The sequence below is a fragment of the Lepisosteus oculatus genome, chromosome 8 (assembly GCF_040954835.1).
Source record: "Lepisosteus oculatus isolate fLepOcu1 chromosome 8, fLepOcu1.hap2, whole genome shotgun sequence".
Lineage (NCBI taxonomy): Eukaryota > Metazoa > Chordata > Actinopteri > Semionotiformes > Lepisosteidae > Lepisosteus > Lepisosteus oculatus.
The window spans coordinates 15744080-15769244 of NC_090703.1; the positions used below are offsets into that span (position 1 = coordinate 15744080).

Sequence of the window (25165 nt, forward strand, 5' to 3'; positions counted from 1 at the left end):
GAAACTCCACTCAAAGTTCTTTACAGTTAATGGGGACTTCCGTCCACCATTAATAATGTGTAGCCCCAACCTGGATGATGCAACATCACCAGTATGCTCACCACACATATACAGTATACTGTACATGTAGTGTGACTGAAAGGGTTCCCTCTTGTTCACTAGCATTGTGATCCTTAATGCCTAAATGAGCTTTCGTGGCATAAAAAATATTTTTTTGCAATAACATTTTAAATTGAAAAAGATAAGACGACTTTCCTTATTGCAAGTTTACAAAGATGTAAGCACAGTTTTAAACTTGGAGAGTCCATATTTTAAAATAAAAAGCAAACAGTCAAACAGTAGCTCTGTAATTTATCTCAGTCAAAAAATGCATTTAAAATTAAATAGTAGGGAAAATCTTAATTCCTTGTTGGTTGTGTTCACTAGTAATGTACCACAGTTAGAAGAGGGTATCCATATTGAGCTCTAAGTTAGTTTTAACAGGTAACAGAATTTAGTGCAGCAACTAGTATTTAATTAGTAAACTGCAGCTGAAAACACATTTTGGGCACCTCCAGCATGGGGCATGGCAGCTTTTTTCCACCAGGCAAGCTGTGTAACCATAACCAGAGTTTAACAAGGGAGTGTAGCAGGAAAGGGATGATTTTTTAACTTTTTAACTTTTTAACCGGATCTAATCTATGGTTAAAACTGCTCTTACAACAGTGCTATTGTTTCTTCAACATCTGTGATGCAAACAGTTTTTCCAAAGATGGCACCTCCTACAGTACAGTACAGGCTACTGCTGAATTGTTACATTGCTTTTATTTTCCAAACGTTCAGCTCTTTTGCTTTGTAATTTACTAAAAATGCTAGCAGAATATTTGTTTGGTACACTAGATAGGAACCTATGGCCTCTTGTGTGCAGTGTGCAGATGATCTTGTGTAAGGTTAAATCTGTCTGCTTCAGATCACATGAAAATGTGTTAAGTCAGTTTAATTAGGTGATTTATTCATCTTCTTTGTGCAGATAGATAAATGAAAAACAGAAGGCACTTGGTCCCTGAGGATCCAGAACTGTACACGTAGCTTTGCATTAAATGTTTACATTAACAAGAAACAACACAGCTAAGTAGATTGTATTCAATACATTCTGTTCTCTGTAAGGAGGAAGCCTTTAGTTTTAAGCATCATTACATAAAATACTAGCACATTAGGCTATCAACATGAAGCAATGACCTAAGAAGACAAGAAATGTTTGGGTTTAGATCTTATCGTTTGATTGTTTCTCTTCCTACAATCACAGTCTTCCAGGGAAAACATCGATGTGTCTGCGTGCCAAAGAGCTCCCAGTAGGCTCCCCAAATTATGGTTTGTTTGGTTTAAAATTGTCTGACATTTTTTACGTTCCTTTGATTCGTTAGCAGTTAAGAGTTCATTAACATCTGAAATTCAACAAAGCCTTATCATGTACAAACAACCCCTACTTGTTTATGTTTAATGAATATAAAGTATGTAGTGTAGGGGCTACCATTTTCAAGCTTATCAATTCAGTGCTTTATTATTTGCATACGTGTTTTTAACTGCATGTCTGAGTGAATCCTATCTTGAAATTACATTACGTTGAGCCAATACAGTATTCTCAGGTCAAGGAACAGGTTCAAGCAATACCTCATTTTACTGTGAAAAGCTATTATATATGATATTATATAAGGTATATAATATCAATATTCATTTTTTCAGATCATAGAAAATGTTTTTGTGTTTAAGGCAGAAAACAAACATTGTAACTACAATGTTTCGAACTAAAAACCTGGGTTGACTCATTTTCTAAGATAGCTTTGCTTTGTGAGCAAGTAAACAATCTGACAACAACATAAATAAATTGTGATTTTCTCAGACTTAACAACACAAAATATATTTTTTAATAAGGGTGCTATGTTATCTTTTTGTATAATTCTATAAAAAGTAATCTCAGTTAAAATGACATTTTTTTTTGTTTTAGATGCAGATAGCATTTTCCTTGCAATTAGCACTTTAGTTTTTGAGAAGAAATGAAGACAAGCCAAAAATACTTTAATGGTGCCATAAAGACTGGGAGTCTTGTAAAATGGGTGCCAAGAGCATATAGGAAAGTATGTAATAAAGGGACCTTTATAAAATACATGAGGCAGCATGAATTGATGCCAAACAGATGCAAAAAAGATGAAGTCAGACTAAAGGATTTATTCAATTAAAATCACATTTGAAATAAGATTTTATTATGCAGTGAGACATAATAGATTAAATTGTTAATCCTTCTCAATGTAAGTTTTCCTAGTGAGATTTTAAGGAACCTTTTACCTTGAAATGCACTGATTAACTTTGAGAAAAGTTAAGTCATTACCATACATTACAATTCTTTGAAAAGACATGATTCACATTTTTTGTCCTAAGGTAACTCAATACGGTGTGGAAGTGAAAATGCTGTGCAAAAGTGATGCATACAGTATATACATTTGAAACATTTCTAAAATTACTGTATATGTTGAAGTTTATGCTCCACCTTTTAAGGTTTCCCCGTGTATTGTTGATTATGGTTTAGAGCACGGCTGTAGTGATCATGAGCAATAAGCAAAAGTTTGCTATGAGCAAAATAGATATTTTTTTGTAATATTGTCTTTATAAGGTGTATTTCGTAGTATATAGATGAGTCAAAGCCTTTAGATTCAATAAACTGCTTTATACAGTACTGTATATGCCTGTTACATACAGTACTGACCCTTATTTGTAAAGCTGAGCCTTTAGTTATCTCATTTAAGGTTTACCTGCAGTGTGGTTCACCTCAATAAGGTGATGAAGAATTGTTTATTCTAATTTTGTCTCCAGAATGTGAAATGTATGGATCAATTTCAAGGCGCCACATTCAGAAGTAATCACTTGTACAGCATAGTATTACAGTACTGTACATTTATAATATTCTGTAAAATAACTCAAAGGATATTTGAGAATTTGCAGATGTCCTTGAACCAATCATTCTAACAAAACCACAATGACCATACTGTATCTATCATTCTATAGTTCCGTTCATTTATTCCTCTGTCTTCCTGTTAATTAATGTGTTACATATTTTCTTAGAATTTTAATAAAAACCATACTCTAATGGCCTTACGGCAAAGAAACGCCTAATTTTAAGGAGCACTCTGTCCATAAATGTAGTTGCTTTACTGTTCATGTAAGATATTCTGACATGATATTTGCAGGTTGTGTGCTGTTTATTGCCTTTCTGAAATATATTAGAGTGGTAATGGGTACACATGGGCAATAACACCACAGGAGTGAGTCTGCATTGTAAGGGGGTCTGCACACTAAAGTAGCTTATTATTCTTTAAGCCAGACGTAAACATTTACAGCCTTTTCAATAAATGAAGTTATTTCCTCCTTTGTTTCTATTAATGACTTTCATCCTGCAAATGAAAAGTGAAATTTTCAAATAAAAAGAAGACTTTCGCAAATGTTCTTGATAGTAAAATAAAACTATTTGGTTCACTTACAGTTTCATGCAATATTTTGTAATAATTGTTTTTGATTTCTTGATAAATAAAGTATTTTTAATTGTTTTGTCCAATATGTACTATTTGGCCCTGCTCCTTAAAACTCCTATTTAACTCATTACTGTAAGTCATCAATTGCTGGACAGAGCCATTGTGCTCGGGTGGTTAGAGACCTGAAACTACAGTATTAAGAGAAGATCAAGAATGCAATGCTTCCATACTGCTATATCCTTGAGTAAGGTACCCCAGCTGTATAAAGGGGAATGGTATAAGGTTCCTTTCATCTCACTTACAGAAGCCAAATATGTCAGAACTAGAGAGCACACCATGGCTGTGGTAAACTGTGCCAAAGCATTTATCTCTTGAGCCAACAGCCACTCAATTTACCAGAGAATTAACAGATGCCATTTGAGTTTTTTTCAATCATATCGGATTCATGGATGACAATCTTTCTTGACCAAGAATTAATAAGACATTTTTACAGTTTTAGTTTGAACCTTCATCTTTTTGCATATTTTTTTACTTTTATGTTTTATTGTAATGCGATTATAGTCTGCTTTGTTAATCTTATTTACTGTTTTTTGTGCTTGTCTGCTCTGCTTTGGAGGTCTTTTTGTATAGTTTTACAGGCTGTTGGTCACAGATTTGTACTCTGATGACTAAACCAGGACTCCTGAAATGAAAAATAAATTAAGACTTAAATATCTGATGTTTTTCAAAATAGTATGAATTGCAGTTCAGGGCAAAGGTTTTACCATAATTAGCTTCACTTTAAACATATCCTTCTCATTGGCTTCTTCAGTAATTTGGCCAAATCTTTATTAATGCAACATACAGTAGATGCAAAATGTATTAAAGTTTATATGGCTTAACTCACCTAGCTGAGGAAACAGGAGCCTGTCCTGGAGGGCTCCTCCTCTCTGGATGAAGAATGAGCCAAGGAGCTGCTACAAGGGTAAAGAACAGTGGATTGTTCTTTGAAACCCAGTTTCAGTGGTTCCCCAAAATCCCAGTTGATGTTGCATATGAGCTTATTTATCGTAACTCGCCTGGTTGGGGGACTAGCAGTCTCTGCGTGTGAGGAAGAGACTGACAGAGACAAAAGAGATAAAAGGAAACCCATAACACATAGGCAGAATATGTGAATTACAGAATCTAAATATGATGTATACTATAGATATATAATTTAGAGGACCAGGACAGATTTTATTTATAAGTGGAAGCTCCAAAGAACAGATAATGTATATGACAGATGAGTTATGTTAAAAAAAACAAAAACTGGCTTTATACACTGAAATATATAAATAAATATCCTGACCTCTGGTCTGTTTGATATGACTAGATCCCCCCCAAAGACTAAACCATTATACTTCAAAAGGTCTCCACTGAGGCAACGCAGATGGGAACTTGATGAGTAGAAGAGTTGAGAACATGTTCCCAGTGTTCCTGGGCTGGAGCTGGGCACAGGCACTGGGGCAGTGAGTGCTGTAAAAGAGGATGCCTGGACACAGTGCAGATTGATGCCATGTGCTCACACCCACACCAACAGAGCAGATTGAGGGTCAATGACCAGGGGGCTCCTACATGGAAAGCAGAAATGAGTGCTGGAGAGGGGAGGGGACAAAACAATGAAGATAGGCTGGGGCTGAAGATTTAGTGAGTTGCTAGGCCACCCGAAAACTAATCAAAAGGGGAAGAGAGGAGCGTGGAGATTACATAAAGGTGGGAAAGGGGTACAGGGAAAATGCAAAGACCTGAAGGAGAAGAGCCAGAACTGAAGAGCAGACACTGTGGCAAGTGCAGGGTGCCAGTTGTTGTCCAGAGCATAGAGAAGTAGAGGTTGAGGAGCAGGTGAAGCACAAAACAATTTGTGCCCTGGCTTGAAGGAGGTAACAATGGTCATAAATGCAAGGAGACGGTGCTGTGGGAGCCTAGCAAGGAGATACAGTGGGTATAGAAAGTCACCACCCCCTTTCAAAATTTGTACCTTTTGTTGCATGACATTCTGAAAATAAAAACAAATCAGGCTTGTTCCATTTTTATTTACACACAGTAACCCACATTAGCTAAGTGAAAAGAATATTCTGAAGACATTCTGAAAATTTGTAAACTTTTTTTAGGTTAAATATAAGCTTTAAAATAAATTAGGAAAATAGGTTAGGAATAACCAGACACCTTACAGATCACACATCAAACTAATTGGCTCCCACCTGTGATCAATTGTGGTGATTTTGATTAATTCAGAATAAAAGCAGCTGTTTCTAGAGGATTCCACTGTTTGGAAGTGCATTTCAAAGCAACGAATCCACTATGAGTGGAAAGGTGCTTTCAAAAGAACTTCAAGATAAAGTTGTGGAAAGGCACAAGTCAGGAGATGGGTATAAAAAGATTTCAAAAGCTTTAAGTATTCCATGGAGCACAGTCAAGACCATCATTAAGAAGTGGAAGGCGTATGGCACCACACAGACCTTGCCTAGATCAGGCTGTTCCTCCAATCTGGATGATCAAGCAAAAAGGAGACTGATCAGAGAGACTACCAAGAGGCAACTTTGAATGAACTACAAGCCTTTATGGCAAAGACTAGTCATTCTGTGCATGTGACAACAATATCACAAGCGCTCCACAAATCTGGCCTGTATGGGAGGGTGGCAAGAATAAGCCACTCCTTAAAAAAACCCACATCAAGTCTTCTTTATGTTTTGCAAAAAAACACTTTAAAGATTCTGTGGCCACGTGGCAAATGGAACTGTAGATAAGAGACGAAAATCGAACTTTTTGGCCAGAATGCAAAACACGGTAAAGCACAACATCCTGTTGGCAACATCCTGTTGGATGGTGCAAAATACAGGCAAATGCTTGAAGAAAACCTGCAGCCCTCAGCAATAAAGTTGAAAGTGGAGGATGGTATACCTGTACGTTTCAACATGACAATGACCCAAAGTACCCTGACAAAGCAACAATACAGTGGCTGAAGGACAGGAGGGTGAATGTCCTTCTTGTTCTTCTTGCCTTCCTCAGAGCCCCGACCTAAATCCCATCGAAAATCTTTGGAATGACTTGGAAGAGGGCAGTCCATCAACAGTCACCACGCAGTTTGACTGAGCTTGAACAATTCTTTATGGAGTAATGGGCAAATATTCCCCCCTCTAGATGTGCAAAGTTGGTAGAGATGTACAGTATCCAAACATACTCAAGCCTGTAATTCAAGCAAAAGATGCTTTCACCAAGTATTAACTCAGGGGGTGTTTGCTTATTCAACCCAGTTATTCTACTTTTTTAAAATGTTTTCTTTTTTCACCTGTTGCAAGGTACAATTTGTAAATAAAAAAAGTCTGATTTTATTCGTCGTCTTTTTGGGCTTTAGGGCGACAAAAGGTGAAGGTGGTGACTGTCTTTACTCACTGTACATTGCAACAATGAAACAATGAAAGGTAAGGTCTAGCAACGATGAGTAAAAGAGATATCCGTCACTAGTAAGAGCAAATCAACAAATGTGAGAAAGAACTGCAAAGGGGGTGGGTGCATGGTGGCAAATATTTATGTGTAGAAGAGCAGAAATGAGCAAGATTAAAAATTGGCGTCCTCCCGAACATCTGTTAAAAACATTTCTGTCAGTTGTGTTTCTTACAAGTGCAACCATTAAACTAATAATACCAGAATTTGAACCATTCCTGCCAATTTAGACCCACATTCTGATTATATCAATACCTTGATGAATGTTCTCAGTATGTCACTGAAATTTATTTTAAAGCTTAGATTTAAAAATAAAGTGAAAATTAGCCATGCATTTACTTTGCTTTACCCATTAACCAAGTGTAGCTCCATTTATAGTTTTACATGGAAACTCATTAAACATCATGAGCTTGGCTTGATGTCTAAAAACTGTCCTTTTAAATTCTGCCATGGAATACAGCCCTCACTACTTCCTTGCTGTAGGTTGTTTTTGTTTCATGAATAGATCTTGCAGCAATGAAATGCTCCTGTTCCTGAATGGAAACTTGTGCTTTTAATATGCCACATCAACGCTTTGTCATGTGATACACTATTTTAAACAGCAATATTATTTTCTTTACATTAAGTATTATAATAAGTCTGTAGTGCTATAAAATGTGTTGTCCTTCATAAAAAAAAACTTGCAAGTTTTCTTTTTGGTATTTTTTTTACAGTTTAGTATTTCAAGTAGTAGCATGAGTTCTTAATAAAAAAAACACTGCTCTGTTAATTCAGGATGTTCATTTGTATAAAAGCCTGCTATTGGTTCATACACAAATAGGTATAAGACAAAAAAAAATTTAAAAGATAAAAGTCTTATGATATATTTCACCTGTGATAACTTTCTGTAGGAAACGTTCTAATTAGCCGACTTCTTGTTCCTATGGTTAACACAGTGGTGATAATGTTGCAATGAGCAGTTTTGCTACAGTTGTTTCTGGCAAGTACAGTATGTCTATAGAAGACAGATGGGCCCCATATTAAAGCACAGACATATAACACTCTGTCAAATGGATCTTTTTACATTATTGCCATGATCTGGCAGTTCTTTTGCAGTTCAGAGCACCCAGGCCTCATATATATATTATTTTTGGTTCAAGTATAATTTTGCATTTTGTGAGGTTTGTGCTGCACTATATCCTAGAATTGTCATGACCAACTCTTAAGGAGCTCATTTGAAGCAATTCTTTGAAATTAAAAAATATTAGATATTACATTTAGTTTTAAATGATTTGATTATCACCGAAAGAGAACTTAGTGTGCTGTTTTTCAGTTGTTAGAGCTCCTTTGGAAACCCTTTGTCTGGAATTGTCCATTGTTATGATAAAACTAAAATAAATGAGAAAAGAAACTGAAAAAAAAACATAAATATGTTTTCAACTATTAAGAACGAAAATATTGGATTTGATAAACTAGTAATATTTCAAGTATTTGTATTCCACAATTGTATTGTATTCCACAATTCATTCAAAACATATAGAAAAGAGCTAACAAGCTAAACAAACAGTAATATGAAAACAGAATGGTAATTAAAAGGAAAAAAGTTGTTTCCACCAAAGGGAAAAAGCAGATATATTAGATGCTACGAAACCTGTTATGAAAGTAGACCACAACCAGCTTGAGGGAAACCCTAATGTAAGAGCTTCTGTGGTCATTCCAGAATTATTTAAGCACAGATTTTTGTCCAAGTATATTGGTCACACACACATATATGGTCTATAGTAATTATTTTGGCAGCTGGATCACATTAAGGCTATATTGTGAGAGTTTGTATAAAGGCCAGTAACAGAGAATAGACAGCTTTGCCTGTGGTTTTTATGGGTGGAGTAATTGGATGATGCCAGTTATGGCAGCCTTGTCCTCTGTACTGTTTCTACAAGTTGCTTTTTATAACTTGACCCTAATGTGTTCTGACGTAGCTTTAGTAAAAATACAGACTGGTTTGGCACTCCCCACAACAACAATAATAATAATAATAATAATAATAATAATAATAATAATAATAATAATAATAATAGCAATAATAATAATAATAATAATAATAATAATAGCAATAATAATAATATAATTATTTGCAAAGTGGAAGGCTTGGCAAGTTGCTAACCTGAGCAGTGGCCATAGTTGACAGTCATGAATGATTCTCTTTGACCTCATATTATGTTTCATGTTTCAATTTTTGCACGTTCCATCTTAACTAGAATCAGATCTGAAGCAGGAGCAGCAGCCAAAAAAGCAGGGGATTAGAACAACATTAGCTAGTGTTTATTAAGGTCATGGCCTAGCAGTTGTTGACTTTTTAGAATGATTAACACGAGATGGATAGTTGGCAGGTGCTGATTGATCCAAATGCATCATTACAGTGCACCTACAGTGTACTGCATTACTTATGGAAATTATCTATCAGTTATAAAATAAATTATCTATCATGATTTAATAATAATAATCTGGATAAATGCAAAATCCTGCATATTGTTTCATTTTGAGTAATCCCTTTAGATTAGTATATAGATCTGTGTCAAGTTCACATGTAAAAGTGTCAGGGCATTCTGAAGGTACTGTATACTGTAGGTATATGAATCAAGCACCATTGGCAGTCATTTGCTGCCTCTTTTGTTTTGGCAGCACAGACATATTTCAGGGTATGCCAGATTTATCTGCGTGACACATAGCAATATCCAGGCTTGTCCAAAGTTTAGAGTTCAATGATGTCATTTTCTTTTTAACAAGGCTGAATGCTTTCTTCACATGCATATCCAGACATTTGCTGCAGCAGGTGTTTTTAAGATGGGTCCTGGAGGATCCCTGTGTCTCCTGGTTTTCTTCTCAGCTAAGTGCCTGATTGGTACTTTCTGCTCTTCCAGAACAAGTATTTGAAATATTATTTAATTTAAAATAACAAAAATGAATTCTACAAATCTTTGTTCAGATTTTTTCAGTTCTTTATCCCAATATTTCTTTATTATAGCCACACACAGATAGTGCTATTCTAAGAAGTATTTGGCCTAATTTATGCATTCTTTGTAAAACAAAGTCAGAATTTCCTAAAAGCTCTCTACATAATTTTATTTTGTATTTTTTCTCCTTAGCAGCCCTCCCTCCTTTAATTCATCCCTTGTTTTGTTTTTCATTGGCTCAGTGGTTAAGCCCCATTCCTACTACCCCATACGCAGAAACCTAATGGGAAGAAATTGTAAATAAGCAAGACTGGCCAAATATACTGTAGCGATGCAAGGCAGAAATGTGAATCCTTGTGTGAAAGTCAAGACTCATGGATACCCAGAGACCCTCCCACTCCATTTAAATGGTTATTTCAAGTGCCTTAGGCTTAGGCTGTAATTTTGGTCAGATAAGTGCGTATTTCAAATTGAGAAATCAACTGTTTACCTTAAACTCTTTGCTAGCAGATAAATATAGCTATCTCCTAAATTACATGAAATTATATAATGCCAGGATATCCCCTGGCTTGGCTATTTTCTACTTTGGTTGAACAATCACAAAAGAATGTTGAAAAAACCTTCTGACAAAATACACAAAATAAGAAATCATCAATTATTTTAAAAATAATCTAGGCAAGAAAATGACGTCAAACTTTAATGTATATTTTTTAAGAGGCTGGCTTCTGTTGTCAGTGGAGAAGCTGGATTCTTTAAAAAAAGCAAATAAAACAATATTATTTTGTCCCAAAAACAGATTTTTGCTGAGGAACCTATAGTTAGTGGCACAAGTCGGGCAATAAAACTAGATTTTACAGATTGTTTTGCCCAATTATGTCAACATATTCTTTGTTCAGGAACTGTTCCAGAACACAAGGTTAACCATATTTATGACAGGCTGATTCAGGCCTATCATCATTCACACTACTTGAAGTCCATGGTATTTAAAGATGAATGATATCTAACAACAAATTTCAAATGTAGAGTATGCTTGGGTTGTCAATAATATCCTGGGAAAAGTGAGATTGCTTGTGTGGTTAGAAGCGAAGCATAAACAGTAGAATGGTTTTGTTGTGTCTGCTACTGTATGAATGAGAAATTATGTTGTACTCCTGACAAATGAGAATGTCTGTTTTTTATGTCATTATTTTGTGCAACCTGTCTTCTTATTTAACTATCTTATCTATACAAATTGGAATTTCTGAATGTTTATATGCATTTAGAATTACACTTACTAGGTTATGTACTCAGCATGTGGAATACATGTATCATGCACAAGAATCTTGTAACCTGCAGAATGATCAAACCATTCTCAAAGCACCCCTTAGCAATCCATACACAATCTGGTATATCCCTGTTGAATGACAAAAATATTGTAACGTTCCTTTCTGTTTTTATCATTCCTGATAGAATTATTGGCTAAATAATTATTTTGCTGAAAATGCTGCTGTATACAGGAATTATCTCTATTATTTCCATAGAGTACATAGTTTGGCTATACCATAGGCCCAAATCATTTACTATCTAATATTTGGAACTAGTATTCACCAATGAATATTTCATTAACCCAGAACAATCCTTTATTTGTTGTGTTTTTTTTAATCACAAGTGTTTTTATTTTGTATACCCTGGAACTGGGCAGCTCAACTCATTGACTTGGACCTTGGTTTTGTACCATTACTTTAAGACTCAGTGCACAGTGAATCGTAGAAACCCTAGCTGACTTAAAACTCACTTAACCCTGGCAGCATTCTTCCAATCAAGCATAGCTGTTTGGGAGCTAATTATATTCTTTCAAAATCAGAACAGTGATCTATGGTTGTAGGGCCCATGCTGTTTGTCAATTGGGATCGTTAAATCATAACAGTTCTCTTCCAATTTTTTAATATATACTTTTATTTAAATTGTAAGACAAGTAGTTTGGCATAGAAAAGCAGATTACTCGTTTACCAAAAGCTCTTTTATATTTAACTGTTTATTCAGTTGTCAGAATTAGGATCTCTAACAGCACCAGTTGCACAACATGTGACAAGTCTAATGACTTGTTTACATGAAATGTGACCTGGAGTAAATTGTGTTGGAATGTTCAGGCTGAGCTTGCTAATAATGCTGACTGGAATCTGGGCTCATGTCTGTACAAGAGAAATTGTTATTCATCTTAGTCTATAACAGATCATAGCATCACAAATAATCACAGAAAGCTTTTCTATTCCTTATGGTTTGTCAATTTCAAGCCTTGAAGCAACCAGAGAAGTTATCCTTTTCTGCTCTTGTTTCTTATATTTCTGAAATTGTGCTCAATGCAAAATACAGCCTTAATGTATCAAAAACTTTAGTCATATTATTTGATTTATTTTGTTTCTATACCTAATAGAAGTAATCAGGCCTAAATGGGGTTTCATCTCTTCAAATGTTGAAGAGGAAACATTAAAATAATGATAAAAAGCAAAAATAAGTATTATGACCATGTATTACATTTGAGGGCAGGTATTTTATAACTGAAGTCATCCTCAACTGACCAAACATTCCTTATTTAAATGCCTTGGAACTGATAACTAGTTTATAGCAAAATCTAGAGAGATCTTTTTCCTGGAAACCCAGGTCCAGAAAGTTAGATTTAGAAAAGTGTGGTAATTAGGAACAAAAAGAAACTCTAGTTTTGTCCATCTTACAATCTGTCCTGGGTTTCTTCAAAGTCAACTGGAACTGACTGTACACTATGTCTTAATCTTAAGAAATGAAAAGAAAAACTTTTCAATTATGCATAAAGGGAGATATGATGAAGTAACTTAAATCCCAAGTTTCATCTCATTCTTTTTTTCATGTTAATATTGAAAGTATGACCCCTTTAAGAAAAAGAGGTGTCTGTTTATTGTTAGGGTCCTGGGACTGCTTTAGATGACTACAGGGACACACTGCCAGGAGAGAAGGTTCTTCAGGACATGAAGGAGATACGGGGTCAAGAGAGTCGGCTGAAAGAGATTGAGCAGCAGCTGGAACATCTGGACCAAAATCTGGAAAGTGCTGTGAGTATAAAAAATAAAATCAGAAGCTCATTATGCAATAATCACATGCACATGGGCAAAATTTCTGCATTTAGCATTCAGATTCCTTAAAGGTTTGGGTGAAGGCATCAGTAGCAACCTTAAGGCATCAATCAACCTTCAAACTGATCAAGTATTTCATTTTTACTTTAAGCACACAGTATATAGAGCTCTTGTATGTAAAATGAGCACCTTAGGAATAAATGGAATTCACTTTTCCCACTGTCTTTCTAATCATTCGTGTATATATCAACCTGTATCAACCTCCCACTTGGCTGTCTGCATCAGCCATGCATCAGGCCAAGCTGTCAGAGATAGTTGTGTGTGATTTAATACTATTCTGTGTTTTTTTTGTTCTTGCAGTCACATAAATCCCAAGCCATCTATGAGTGTCTATTTTATCACATAAAAAGTGTGATTACATTTTTTTCTCTTTGTGGTGAAGTGAACAGGGAACCTCATTAGCTGCAAATAGTGGTGTAATCGTGATGTACTGCAGTGTAGTTTATCTCACTCTGTTACATGCTGAGAAAGACAAATTTAAAGGGATATACAGTAGATTACACTATTAGAATACAATGTTGTGAACGTTTACTTATCATTGTGCACTTTGCTTGTGTCTTAAAACATTTGAAGCTTGGCTTTGATGGTAATGTAATGTTAATGGCAAATAACAGTTGTCCTAAAACAAATGTTGTCTCTGTTTTGTAAAATTAATACTGGAAACCTAATTTTGTTACCTTATTATTATTCTTTATAAAATCTTACAATGAAGAGAGCATGTGGTTGTCTAGTACGTGCTGTCCTTACTGTAGTTTGTGAAACTTGATTACTTTCTTACAAGGAATGAATGAACATTCAGTAAATGATTTTTGGAAAAACATCTTCAGATTTCAGTCAAGAATACTGGTCTCACCCCATTCATTTTCAGTTCCTATCAGACACCAAAAATAAAAGTTCATACCTAACGTTGTGGTAGATCAATTAGTTCTGATCTAAGGCTGAGATAAAATAAAACAGCTGTTAAGAAGGATAAAGCAATTACCAACAACAATGGAATTAACTACTTTTAAGAATAAAGACTTGGCCATAACTAGTGCTATGGAAAGCTGTTTTCATTTGTTTTCAAAGTACTGTACAAGAACAAAGGCTTGTCTAATATTTGCATTACTGTACTGTACATGCATTCTCTCAGGAGATCTGCATCTTTGTGGTGTTGAAATCGCCTTTCTTTGGAGAGAAAAGAGTTTTAACAAAAATGTTTCTTGCATCAGCACCATTTAAATCAAACATTCTTTTTCCATAATCCTTTCATCAAAGAGTCCTGAATAATAATATTAAATTTAGTCTATTGTTAATACAGTAAGCAGCAAACTCAAATTAAAACCAGCATCATTTTTAGAGTACATAATTTGTCTAGTTCAATATTCTTATGAATTAGATGGGCTGTTATTTACCCAAACAGATTCCACAGTCTTATTTATAAGCTATTTAATTCATTTTGTGACTCCAGCACAAGGATCCTTCGTTGCTTTTAAAAGCTTGCCGTGATGCCTTTACAAATTCCTCTACCTAGAAGCCCCTTGGAAACCATTCACTGCTGTCTCGTAATGTGAGCCTCTGTGACATTACTGACACAGAAACTCTCTGCTTCCCAAAGCCCCTGTTGCCAAGTGTTAAACGATGGAATTTTTCAGGGACAAAAGATGATGGATTTGTTTTCTGCATTCTCTGACATTTGTGACTTTAATTTAGTGTGTAGTGAGAATGCAGGGGCATTGAATTCCAGAATTTTGCCGTGTCATTGTTCAAAGGGCATTCGCTTACAGACCCACACAATGACTCCAAAGAAATACCTGCTTCATCACTACCTACTTATATGCACATTTTTACAATGGGCTTCTCTCTTGGAAAAAAAAAAAGAATGCTATCCTGGGACTCTTACCAATTTTCAATCATAATAAGGCTTTTTTTCCCTTTCAGTGTTTATTTGTATACATTTCTAATGATAACAAGGAAATCAAAGATTCTTTATCAACTTAATAAAGATACATAAAATGACAATTTATCATTATTTTTATCTTTAACTTTTTTAGTTAAACAACTAGTTTACATTTTTTCTGCACTAATTTAACATTTAATCCTACAAAACATGAGGTTACACTATTTGTAACAAAAGGAATTGTTAATTAAGAGCTAAGTTTATTTATTTGATCAACACAGTACGAGTATAAATTGTATAATATAACTTTCACAATTAAGCCACTTAAATTAATAACAAAGTCTAAAAATCTACTTTTTGTTCGGCAGAAATATTTGAAGCATCAGTATGGTATTCTCATTAAATACAGAATTCAGAAATTACTTTCTACTTTCTAGGGTTATTAAAATGCCATAATGTATACCAAATACAGTACATATTCTGTACAAAAATTAAATTAACACATAATAAATAGTGTCTTTATAATCATATGCATAAGGACTTTCATGTAAAATCAGAAATATTTAGCTAAGGTTCTGGATAAGAATAGGTTGTATAACATACTGTATGATGAGGCATGTGCAGTAAATGAAACTGTACAAAACAGGATACCTGTTTTTTGTCAGTATTCCTGACCTATGAAAAGCTTTAGGTTAGTAGAATATCAAATTACATAAAAGTGGTTGCACGTCTCGGGAAATGGCATTTCTAAAATATTTAGATAGTTAATTTTTCTATATATACTGTATATTGCAAATAAAGCTCCCCCTTTAACATTTTGTTCAGTTACTGAAGAAAAGGAGACAACAAATTACATACTGTATAACCAAGTACAATTAATGATACATGCATTGGACAGTTACAGTGTCTGTATCTTAATAAATGACCTAATTACTATGGGTAAACAAATGTACACAGAGAATAATTATTTCCAGTTTCATATAACACTTACACATATACTGTAGATCCCATGATATGCAATCAAGCCACCCAGAATGAACACATTTTTAATTCAGGCATACAGTATAGCAATTGAAAGGACCACCATTTTCCCTGTGCCCAATATTTTCAGACAGGGGAACTAAGAATGCATAGCTATTCATACAGTCCTATAAAATCCCCTTAAAAGTACTTGGACCTGATTGTTAATATTTCAGTTGTTAATATTGCTATTTATCCTTGCCATAAAAGATAGACAATTTTGTAGATGACTTATAATACATTCCTTTGCTTTGTTGTGAATTTAATCATTCGGCAGAGTTCATGTTTCACCATTTCAAGTCTAAATTGTTAATAGTTTGTCTTCCCATTATGAATGCACTTTTAACTTTAACCGTGCAATTATGGCTATATGTCAGCTGTGTCTAAAGATGCCAGGGTGAGGGTACATTATCCCCTTTGTATATTTTCTTGAATTTGGCCAAGAGGTGAAGCTTGCAATTGTGGTGATTACATGGAGTACAAAAGCAGGAAAACAACAAGCAAATTCCACAAATAAGCTAATTAAGGAAAGATAGGAGGGAGACTTCCTTTTCAACCCACCTTTGAAAGCTTTCTGTAGAACTAGGAGTGCCCTCTTATCTACAAACCTTCAGAACTGTTCTTAACTAAAGAAAAAATGTCTGTTATATTAAATGCTAAAACCTGTTTACACAAGTATTTACTGAGCATCAGTAACAAAAGTGCTTATAGAGCTCTAAAACTACTTTCTGTCTGATTTTCAGCAAGTTGGTAGGTTTATTTGGGTTGTTTTCCTGCTATGTTTACATTTTTGAGAAAATCAAAGCATTAACATATATCACATGGTAATTTTCTCACCAGTGCATGTACAGAAATTTTGTAACTATGGATGACAAGTTCATTTTTTACTGACTGAAAAGTAATCTAACTTTTATTCAATGTTTTCAGCTCTTGTTTTAATTAAAAACGGAGCAGATATTTTTAATGCCTAATAATTGTCAAGCTCCTGAAAAAGACAATACTGAAACTAAGTCAAGGGTAATTAAAATGTGAAAATCAATGCAGATTCCTTAATTATCAATAATAATAAATTCCAAATTTATATTGCTTTTTCATATTGTCTTTTAATGTGGTCTTTGATGTGTGATATTTTGAACTGCTCTTTAGCTGTGTGCCATAGCTCAATTTTTATTGAACACATCAAAGGTATCTTATAAATGTTTCCAAAGAAATAGAAAATTAATTTTGAAACAGATTTCTGAGTAAAATATTTAGCTATAACATGTACTCAAATAAGAAATAAACTTGTCAATTCCTTTGACTGCAATGGGGCAGTATTGAGTTATCATAAAGCAATTAGTGATGGGTAATAACACCAATTCTAGTATATAAAGAAATTCAAATTATACTCCTGAATATTGAAAGAATATCTGTTTTATCATCAGACCATTCATACTTCAAAACAAAAATGATTTCTCAATAAGACATAACCGCTTCTACAATAATAATGACATAAACACTTGTACAATAACAATAATAAACTTTTTTATATATAGCACCTTTAAAGGTGGCTTCTCAAAGTGCTTTACAGGATGACAACAACAATAAATAAGAAGAGTACACAAGATAAAACACAATTACAATATATAGAGGAGACCGTGGATGGTGGTACTAAGAAAAGCAGAGGGGTGAAGAATGGAACCAGTTAAGTAAAGGCTTTTCTGAAGAAGAGGATTTTGAGTCTGGATTTGAAGGAGTGTAGAGAAGGTGACGCTCTGATATCCTTGGGGAGAGAGTTCCAGAGCTTGGGGGCATAACAGGAGAAGGCCCTGTCACCCATACAATGTAGACGGGCTTTTGGGACAGGAAGGAGAGCAGAATTAGAAGAGCGAAGGTTGCGATGTGGGGAGTAGGGCGATAATAGTTCAGACAGGTACTGAGGTGCCAAGCCATGCAATGCCTTATAGGTGAGCATGAGGATTTTAAAGTCTACACAGAATTTGACCGGAAGCCAGTGCAAGGACTCCAGGATAGCAGTAATGTGAATACTTGCACTTGGATTCTGGCTGCTGAGTTTTGGACATACTGCAGTTTGTTCAGAGTAGATTAAGATACCCCAGCGAGTAGAGCATTACAGTAGTCAATTTGAGAGAACACAGAACACAGCTTTTCAGCCACAGTTAATGATAGCATAGGGCGTAGTCTAGCGATATTTCTGAGGTGAAAAAAAATATGTTTTGACAGTATGCTGCACATGTGGGTCGAATGTTAAGCCAGAATTGAATATAACCCCAAGGTTTTTCAATTGCAATGCAAAAGATGTATCCAAAACAATGAAATTTAGTTTCTTGTGTCTGGTTTTGATCTTGATTCAGCCTCATTTACTTCCAGTCATTTACAATACATTGTTTTCTTTTTGAATAGGTTTTCATTGAATAACAGACCAATGCAGATAGACCATAGCTTTTAAAATGTTGTTTATGAGTTGGTGATCTTCTGATTGCTGATATGAGTTGATGATTCCTCCTACAGGAATAAAGTGTTGAAAAAAGCTTTTATATATATAGTCTTGGCACTTGTGATGTGCTAATATCTCCCATGACCTTGCGAATCTTTTAACATTCCTTCAATCCACCATCAGGCATCTTTTACCAAATTCTTCTGGCCTGTTCTGTGAGGTCCTGCCTATGATTTGAACCATTTCACTATTTCACTATGCCCCTCCTGCCTTTCATTCCATTGACGTAATCATATTCAGATCTCCATTAGTTCAGTGGATTCTGTGGCGTATTAGTGAAACTTTCTTCACTAATAAGTGAAGTACAGAAATTGGAGCACCGTCAGAAAAAAATATTTTAAAGACTCCTACTTTGTCTGTTGAGCCATTGTCTTTGTGAAAGACAATTGAATCAAAACATTTTAAATCCTCTCCAAGAGTTATTTCCCTTGTGGGCACCAACAGTAGGTTAATGACCAATCTCATTAGGACAGAAGAAAGATTATAACAATAGAAGGCCATTTACGTAACCAACGGTCCGTTGTGCCTAACTGGTAAAATAATTTGATATGGACCTAGCAATTTGCCTGTGTAGCAAGCATTTAAGTTTTGTGAGCTCTGTCACTCACAGGTGAACACTTCATATCAAAGTGAAAGCAAGGTGCAAACACACTCTGAGTGTGAGTAATTTATCTGGATTTTTGCACTCTACAAATGTGTGATGCTGTTATTTTCAGCTAGCTAAATTAGTAAAGATACTTTATGAGTGGGTTAGTATTTTTCCAGAATTTATTTTACTATTAGAATTTCAAATAATCAAATGAATTATTTACACCAATTTATAACCAATTAATAAGGGATTTGGATGAATTCTGGCTTGTCAGTGTGCATCTGATACGTGGACATGATCCTCTGTTTGATTTCTGATCATGTCTTTTTGTATTGTTGTCTGGCCAAGAACATCTTGCAGTCCTACACACATCTGTTAAACATTTGCTATTAATGATCTGTGATGACTGAGGGGAGTTTATACCCAAAGCTGTGGAGTCCCGGCCACATTCAGTGACTAGTAATCCTTGTTTTGAATTGGCACTCTGCTGAATTAATGGTACCACCCTTCACTTCAGGCTCAAGAACTTTTCATATGGTAGCTTAATGTTGTCATCGGTGTGACAACATTAACAACTGTGACAGTACAGTATAAGCTTTTTTTCATGATCTTGCAACATCCCTTAACTTTTACTTCATCCTTAATTTTTTACTTTTGGAATTTATGAAATAATCAAATTAAACAAGTAGTTTACATAGCATAATCTTTATTTGAGAAGTACATGTAAAGCATTCCATGCTGAAAAGAGAAAAAAAGAAACACAACAATTCGACTGTGGAGCCTTCCTCTTCACATGCTGACACAGCTACAGTACCTACTTGAACTACAGATGCAGCCATTCAAAGTGCGCGGTACAGACACGTACCGGAGGTAATTGGCTACGGCGTCGCGCATCGTGACGCAAGATGACGCAGGGTACCGCGGTACGTGATTGGTTGACCGACAGGGGCACTCGAGGTCCGTTGGTCTGTTGAAGAAAAATTTACAGTAAACTACAACTGTGCCCGTTGTAGTATTGAATATTCATATGGAATTTTACCACTGAAGGGAAATCTTAGTAGCTGAGCATAAAAAGAATAGGAGCATACTGCAACGCGTGTGAAGGCCATAAACGATATTAATTTTGGAACATAAACATACAGTATATGGCTGGTCTCGGTACTTTAAAGAAAACATACACGAAACATGGTTTCATTATGACCAGTATCGGTCTTGAGATATTTTTAACTTGATTTACAGTATTTGAGAGGTATGTCTTGACACTGATACTACGTAAATACTGCTCATGTATATGTTTCTAGGTTTATATTATGCATTTCATACGGTCAAATTACTTTTGAGCAACTGATAAGAAGCGCGAAACGGTATGCCCAGGGCGTTTTAGTTTTAGTTTTGTTTTAATGCAGTGCCGTGGATTGATTAGAGATATCAAGTACATACAAGTCATTTTTTAAATGTTGTAGTTCGTCTTTTAAAAATGTTACGAGTACATCATCTGTCAACAATTACTCAGGTTCTGTTTCCATATTGCGGATTTTGGTTACGTAATATTATTTTCTAATTTCACGTTGTGAATATATGATTTGGGCAAACAGAGCCGCAAAGAAGTACATTATGGGTTGTTGTTTTTTTTTTGCAGTTTTATCTAGAACAAGCGATGCTTAAACCTATTAATTTGGGTGTCTTAATTCGATGTATTTAAAGCAGTGAACTACTGTAGGTGTAACATAACATTCAGAAATACGATCGAGAATAGTTTTGTGGTGTTTGTTCGCCAGCTAATGTGAATCGAAACCTGTCTTTCTAGCTTTTAAAGTCGTGCGATGTGTAAGCCACAATTCAAATAGAGAAAAAAGAGCTGACTGACAAGATTTAAGATGTGGCTGTCAATGTTGGATTAAAAAAAACACATTGCCCGACGTTTGTTGCATTGCTTGAAAAATAACTTTATTTCGAGAGACTGGATAAGTAATTCAAGTGTTTTTTTTAACTTCCTAAAAAACAACTAATAATTTAACTATATGTGCAAATGTTTTATGATATGTCGCTGTTGTGAATGTCTGTGGACATGTGCTGGCTGGACAGGAGGCTCTACTGTACACAGAGAGGGACGGGAGGAGGGGACAAGCCGATACATACTCTTAGAGTTTGATTAATAGGGAATATAATACAAAAATATAGTACTAAAAATAAGATACACTCTACAGACATTCACAACGGCGACTGTCAGAAGATAGGACACAGTAGCTCAGGTACCCGCTGAATGGAAAAGGGGCACTTTAATGTTCTGTATGGCTAATACTAAAGCCAACACTAATATTCAATACTTTAATATTCTTTTCTGTATGTTTAACAATAGTGGGTACTGGCCTAATTCGTCCCTGCTCCCGTTGTTAGGTGTTAATGTGTTGTTAAGTGTGAATTTGTACCTGTTTCCCTGAGGTCTGGCTTTTTTTCTGGAAAACCATAACTCTGGTCTTGTCCAGATTGACTGTCTGCGCCCAGGTCTGACAGTGCTGCTCCAGCAGTGCCAGGTTCTGGTGCAGCCTCTGTTCTGTGGGCGACAGTGGGACCAGGTCGTCTGCAAAGAGCAGGAACTCGATTTCCATAATTAATGCAGATCAGTAAATCAAGGGACAAAACAACTATTGCGCCCAGGTCCTCAATGGGCTTTGACGTGCTAATGCGTTGGTTTAACAGTCCGGGTGTGGCAAGCCTCTAATGTTTAACCTTTAACTGTTTTTCCATCTATTGTATTGCTTTGAGATGCCACTTTTAAAGGTGATATATAAAATACAGTTTTTCATTATTGTTATAGAGAAACATGATCAGATTTTCCCTGGTTCAGAAAAAAAGAGCCAAAGTGCTACACCTAACTTTCTTAATTCGATGTATTTAAAGCAGTGAACTACTGTAGGTGTAACATAACATTCAGAAATACAATCGAGAATAATTTTGTGGTTTTTGTTTAGATGAAACGTTCCTAAAACATATAATGTAACAAAATTAAAGACGATTAAAATCTGTAATCTTTCCACTTGTACTGTATGTCATCGGAAAGTTTCTGCTTTGTGTAAGGATGGTATCAAAAAGTAATCTTAAGTGGTGAGAAAGCTGTGCTCAATGTATTTAAGGGACTTAAAAGTAAAAGGAGATGCTTCAAATTGCTTGACTAATTTTAAAAACTAAGTTATAAATGCAGTTATAAATCCCTCGGTGCCGTGCCGGGTGTAAATATCAAAATATACATTCGTCCTGGGCAGAGGCCGAAGAGCGCCCGGCTGGGGTGCGCGGGGAAGAGCAGGACAGGAGTGAAAGGCGGGGTTTAGGAAGGCGTACAGTCTGGGCAGGTATAGATTACACTTTTCTAAAACGTATTTGAAAAATAAAGACGATTACAATCTAATCCTTCCACGTTTGATCCCAAAATCCCAAGAAATATAAATCTAAACGGGTAGAAAGCTATGCTGAAAGTTTATTAAGATACTTAGAAGACAAAGATACTGTATCAATTTATGTTGCATTAGCCTGATTATGATTAAAAAAACACATATAATTAAACACGCGTTTGCGGTTTAATCAAAACACGATTTAAATCAATATAAATGTTTATATTGTAACGCATACTGTCCAGCCTCCATTTCTCTATTAAAATGTACATTATTACTCTATTATACACACACACAATAGAAGCAGGAAGCAGAAGCAGGGACCGTTGTCAGAAGGGAAGAAGGTGACTATTCATTATTATCAAAAATGACTTAGAATTGATCATGTTGTGATATTTTGAAATATAAAAGTCAATTGATTGTCCATAATATTGCTATTCTATTTTTTTGAAGAAATGTTTGTTAAAAAAAAAAGTCCATCACCAGCTGGATTTGAACACACAACCCGTGAGTTGGTAATCGGGCACGTAGACCAGTAGGCTACAAGGGAAGTCGCATGAAGAGAGAGGCGAAACAGCCCTACACAGCCCTGTCGCAGTACACTAATATAATCATATCGTTATTAAATTCTTTAGATACGCAATTCCATATTATATTAGCAGAAAAGTTAAAACTACCACTTTTTCACACACTATTTCACATGCTAGTTAAATACTTTGATGCTTAAAATCGTTAGGGAGAAATGGAATACCGGTATGTATTTTTCCTTTAAAGTACCAATTCCTGGAATCTGACTGGCTGACACCCTTCTGAAGTGGTTCCATAAAATCTGGTATACGGAAAAGAAAGCGTTGATAAAAAAGCCTGGATTCTCATGTATCTCATACAAGTATCTTTTAATACAGTCTTTGCTGTGCTCTTGAGGATCCTAGTGATATTTTGAGCTCTAGTTGAATGATAAGTGTCGCATTTTAAATCATTTTCGTAGTTAGAAATTATGAAACGCCCTGTTAAAAGCAAGGGAGTTTTTATGCCCATTGAAGTAAAACAAAATGCCTGACAAAGTATGGCTTGGACAGATTCCAAGTGCTTGTACAAATGTGCTAAAGAAATTATACTTTGAGTATACAGCTTGTCCAAAGTCATTCATTATTAATACTATTAGTAATATCTTCGGTAAAGGCTTTGATGCATAAATATTTCTGATAAAGGTAGGTTGTGTACTTTTGTCCAACTGAGCAATCTTGCTTTCATAAAATATACCAACATTTTAATGACTGATGATTAACATGCTGTAAAACACAGTTCAAAATTAAAAGCTCAAATGCTGTACATGAGAGGTTAAGCTCCCCCTGGCGGTTTTACAAGGTGACGCCGGATAGTTTCCGGCATGACGTCAAATGACGCGATTAACCGCGTGATACTGCGTGATACCACTACACGCCCACCGGGGTATGCCGCGAAATACCCCACCCATTTTGAATGGCTGCACTTCAGCCATAATATGCAAACAGAGAAGTAGTTTTTAAAGATTTTTAAATCTTTGTGTTATTTCCTAGCTATTTTTATCACACACATAGAGCCGGATGTTTTTGCAATTTCAGTTCTCATTTCTCTTAAATATCTAATTTTGATGGCATTGATGTTATTCACCAGGAGGGCTTTTGACTAGCACAATTCCAGATTTATCCCTAAGCAGAGATTTTTTTTTCTCCACAAGACGAGGTTTCTTTCCAAGACTGGAAGTGATAATAAGTAAGATCCAGCTCTGGCGCAGATACTTTAAATGTGGCCTCCTAGTATCTCTTGGCTTTATTGAAAACTGTGGGATTTCCATAGATAGAAAGGCTTTACAAGGGGTGAGATTCTTTACATGCCAACCCCTCTGAAGTTTGGGAACAATAAAACCTCTCAAAATGGGATCCCCGTAAGGTTTTTAATGGACTGTTGGAGTCTAACTACAAATGCTACTGTAACTGCTGAAGACATTAAATACAGTTTTAGGGGATTCCAATGACAACCTGGTAACCAAAACAATGAAGTACTTGACCGAATAACCCCACTGAAGAGTGCAGACTGTATTTTTTTTTACAGTCTGTGTCCCACAGTAGGAAATTGAAGGGTAAACCTTAGTGTGTATAAAAACGCTGTCTAAACATTGTATATAAAATATTCCAGAGTAGAAACCATGCAAATGACAAGGTGCTCTGATGTTTTTTCAGTAGTTACCCATAATGCTGTAATTTTGCTACTGTACATCTTACAAGACAATTACAAGTAATTTGACTCCCATTCATCTCAAAATAAATGCTTTGCTATTTAAGTACTCCTTGCCTAGACAAGATGAAGCTAAGAATTAAACATCAGTATTGGTTAAGTCTGCATATGTTGTGAACATATTGCATCAAAGACTCTTCGATCAAATCAGGTCAGAGATTTCTATACTCAGATAATTTCCCACACAAGCTTTGCTAGAGTTTGAGGTTGCACCTAGTGAACCTAGTGATCAGGGATGTGCCAAAGATGCTTGGCAGGAATGACATTTTGATTAATCAGAGCAAAGCACGTTAGCACATTTAACCTTGCTCAAATGGATGTGCTAATTGATATTAAGCTTAGATGTGACAGGGATGAACACACGGTTATTGAACAAACCAATGACCATGAATTCCCTTTTCAAGAGACACCTTAAACATTAATAACATTAATTCTGTGATGACCTGGGAATAATTCTATGATATGCTGAT

The 25165-nt window shown here is 35.4% G+C and overlaps 1 protein-coding gene across 6 annotated transcripts in view; it reads left to right on the plus strand.

Moving 5' to 3' along the window:
* fsip1 (fibrous sheath interacting protein 1) overlaps positions 1–25165 on the plus strand; it is a 105194-nt gene that overhangs the window by 48128 nt on the left and 31901 nt on the right. For 5 of the 6 annotated variants that reach the window (XM_015350764.2, XM_015350768.1, XM_069193293.1 and 2 more), the window contains exon 11: positions 12817–12963. In XM_015350764.2, the coding sequence (XP_015206250.1) occupies positions 12817–12963 (147 nt within the window). Of the gene's footprint in view, positions 1–12816; positions 12964–22292; positions 22374–25165 lie in introns of those variants that run through there. The other variant, XM_069193294.1, reaches the window with a different exon arrangement.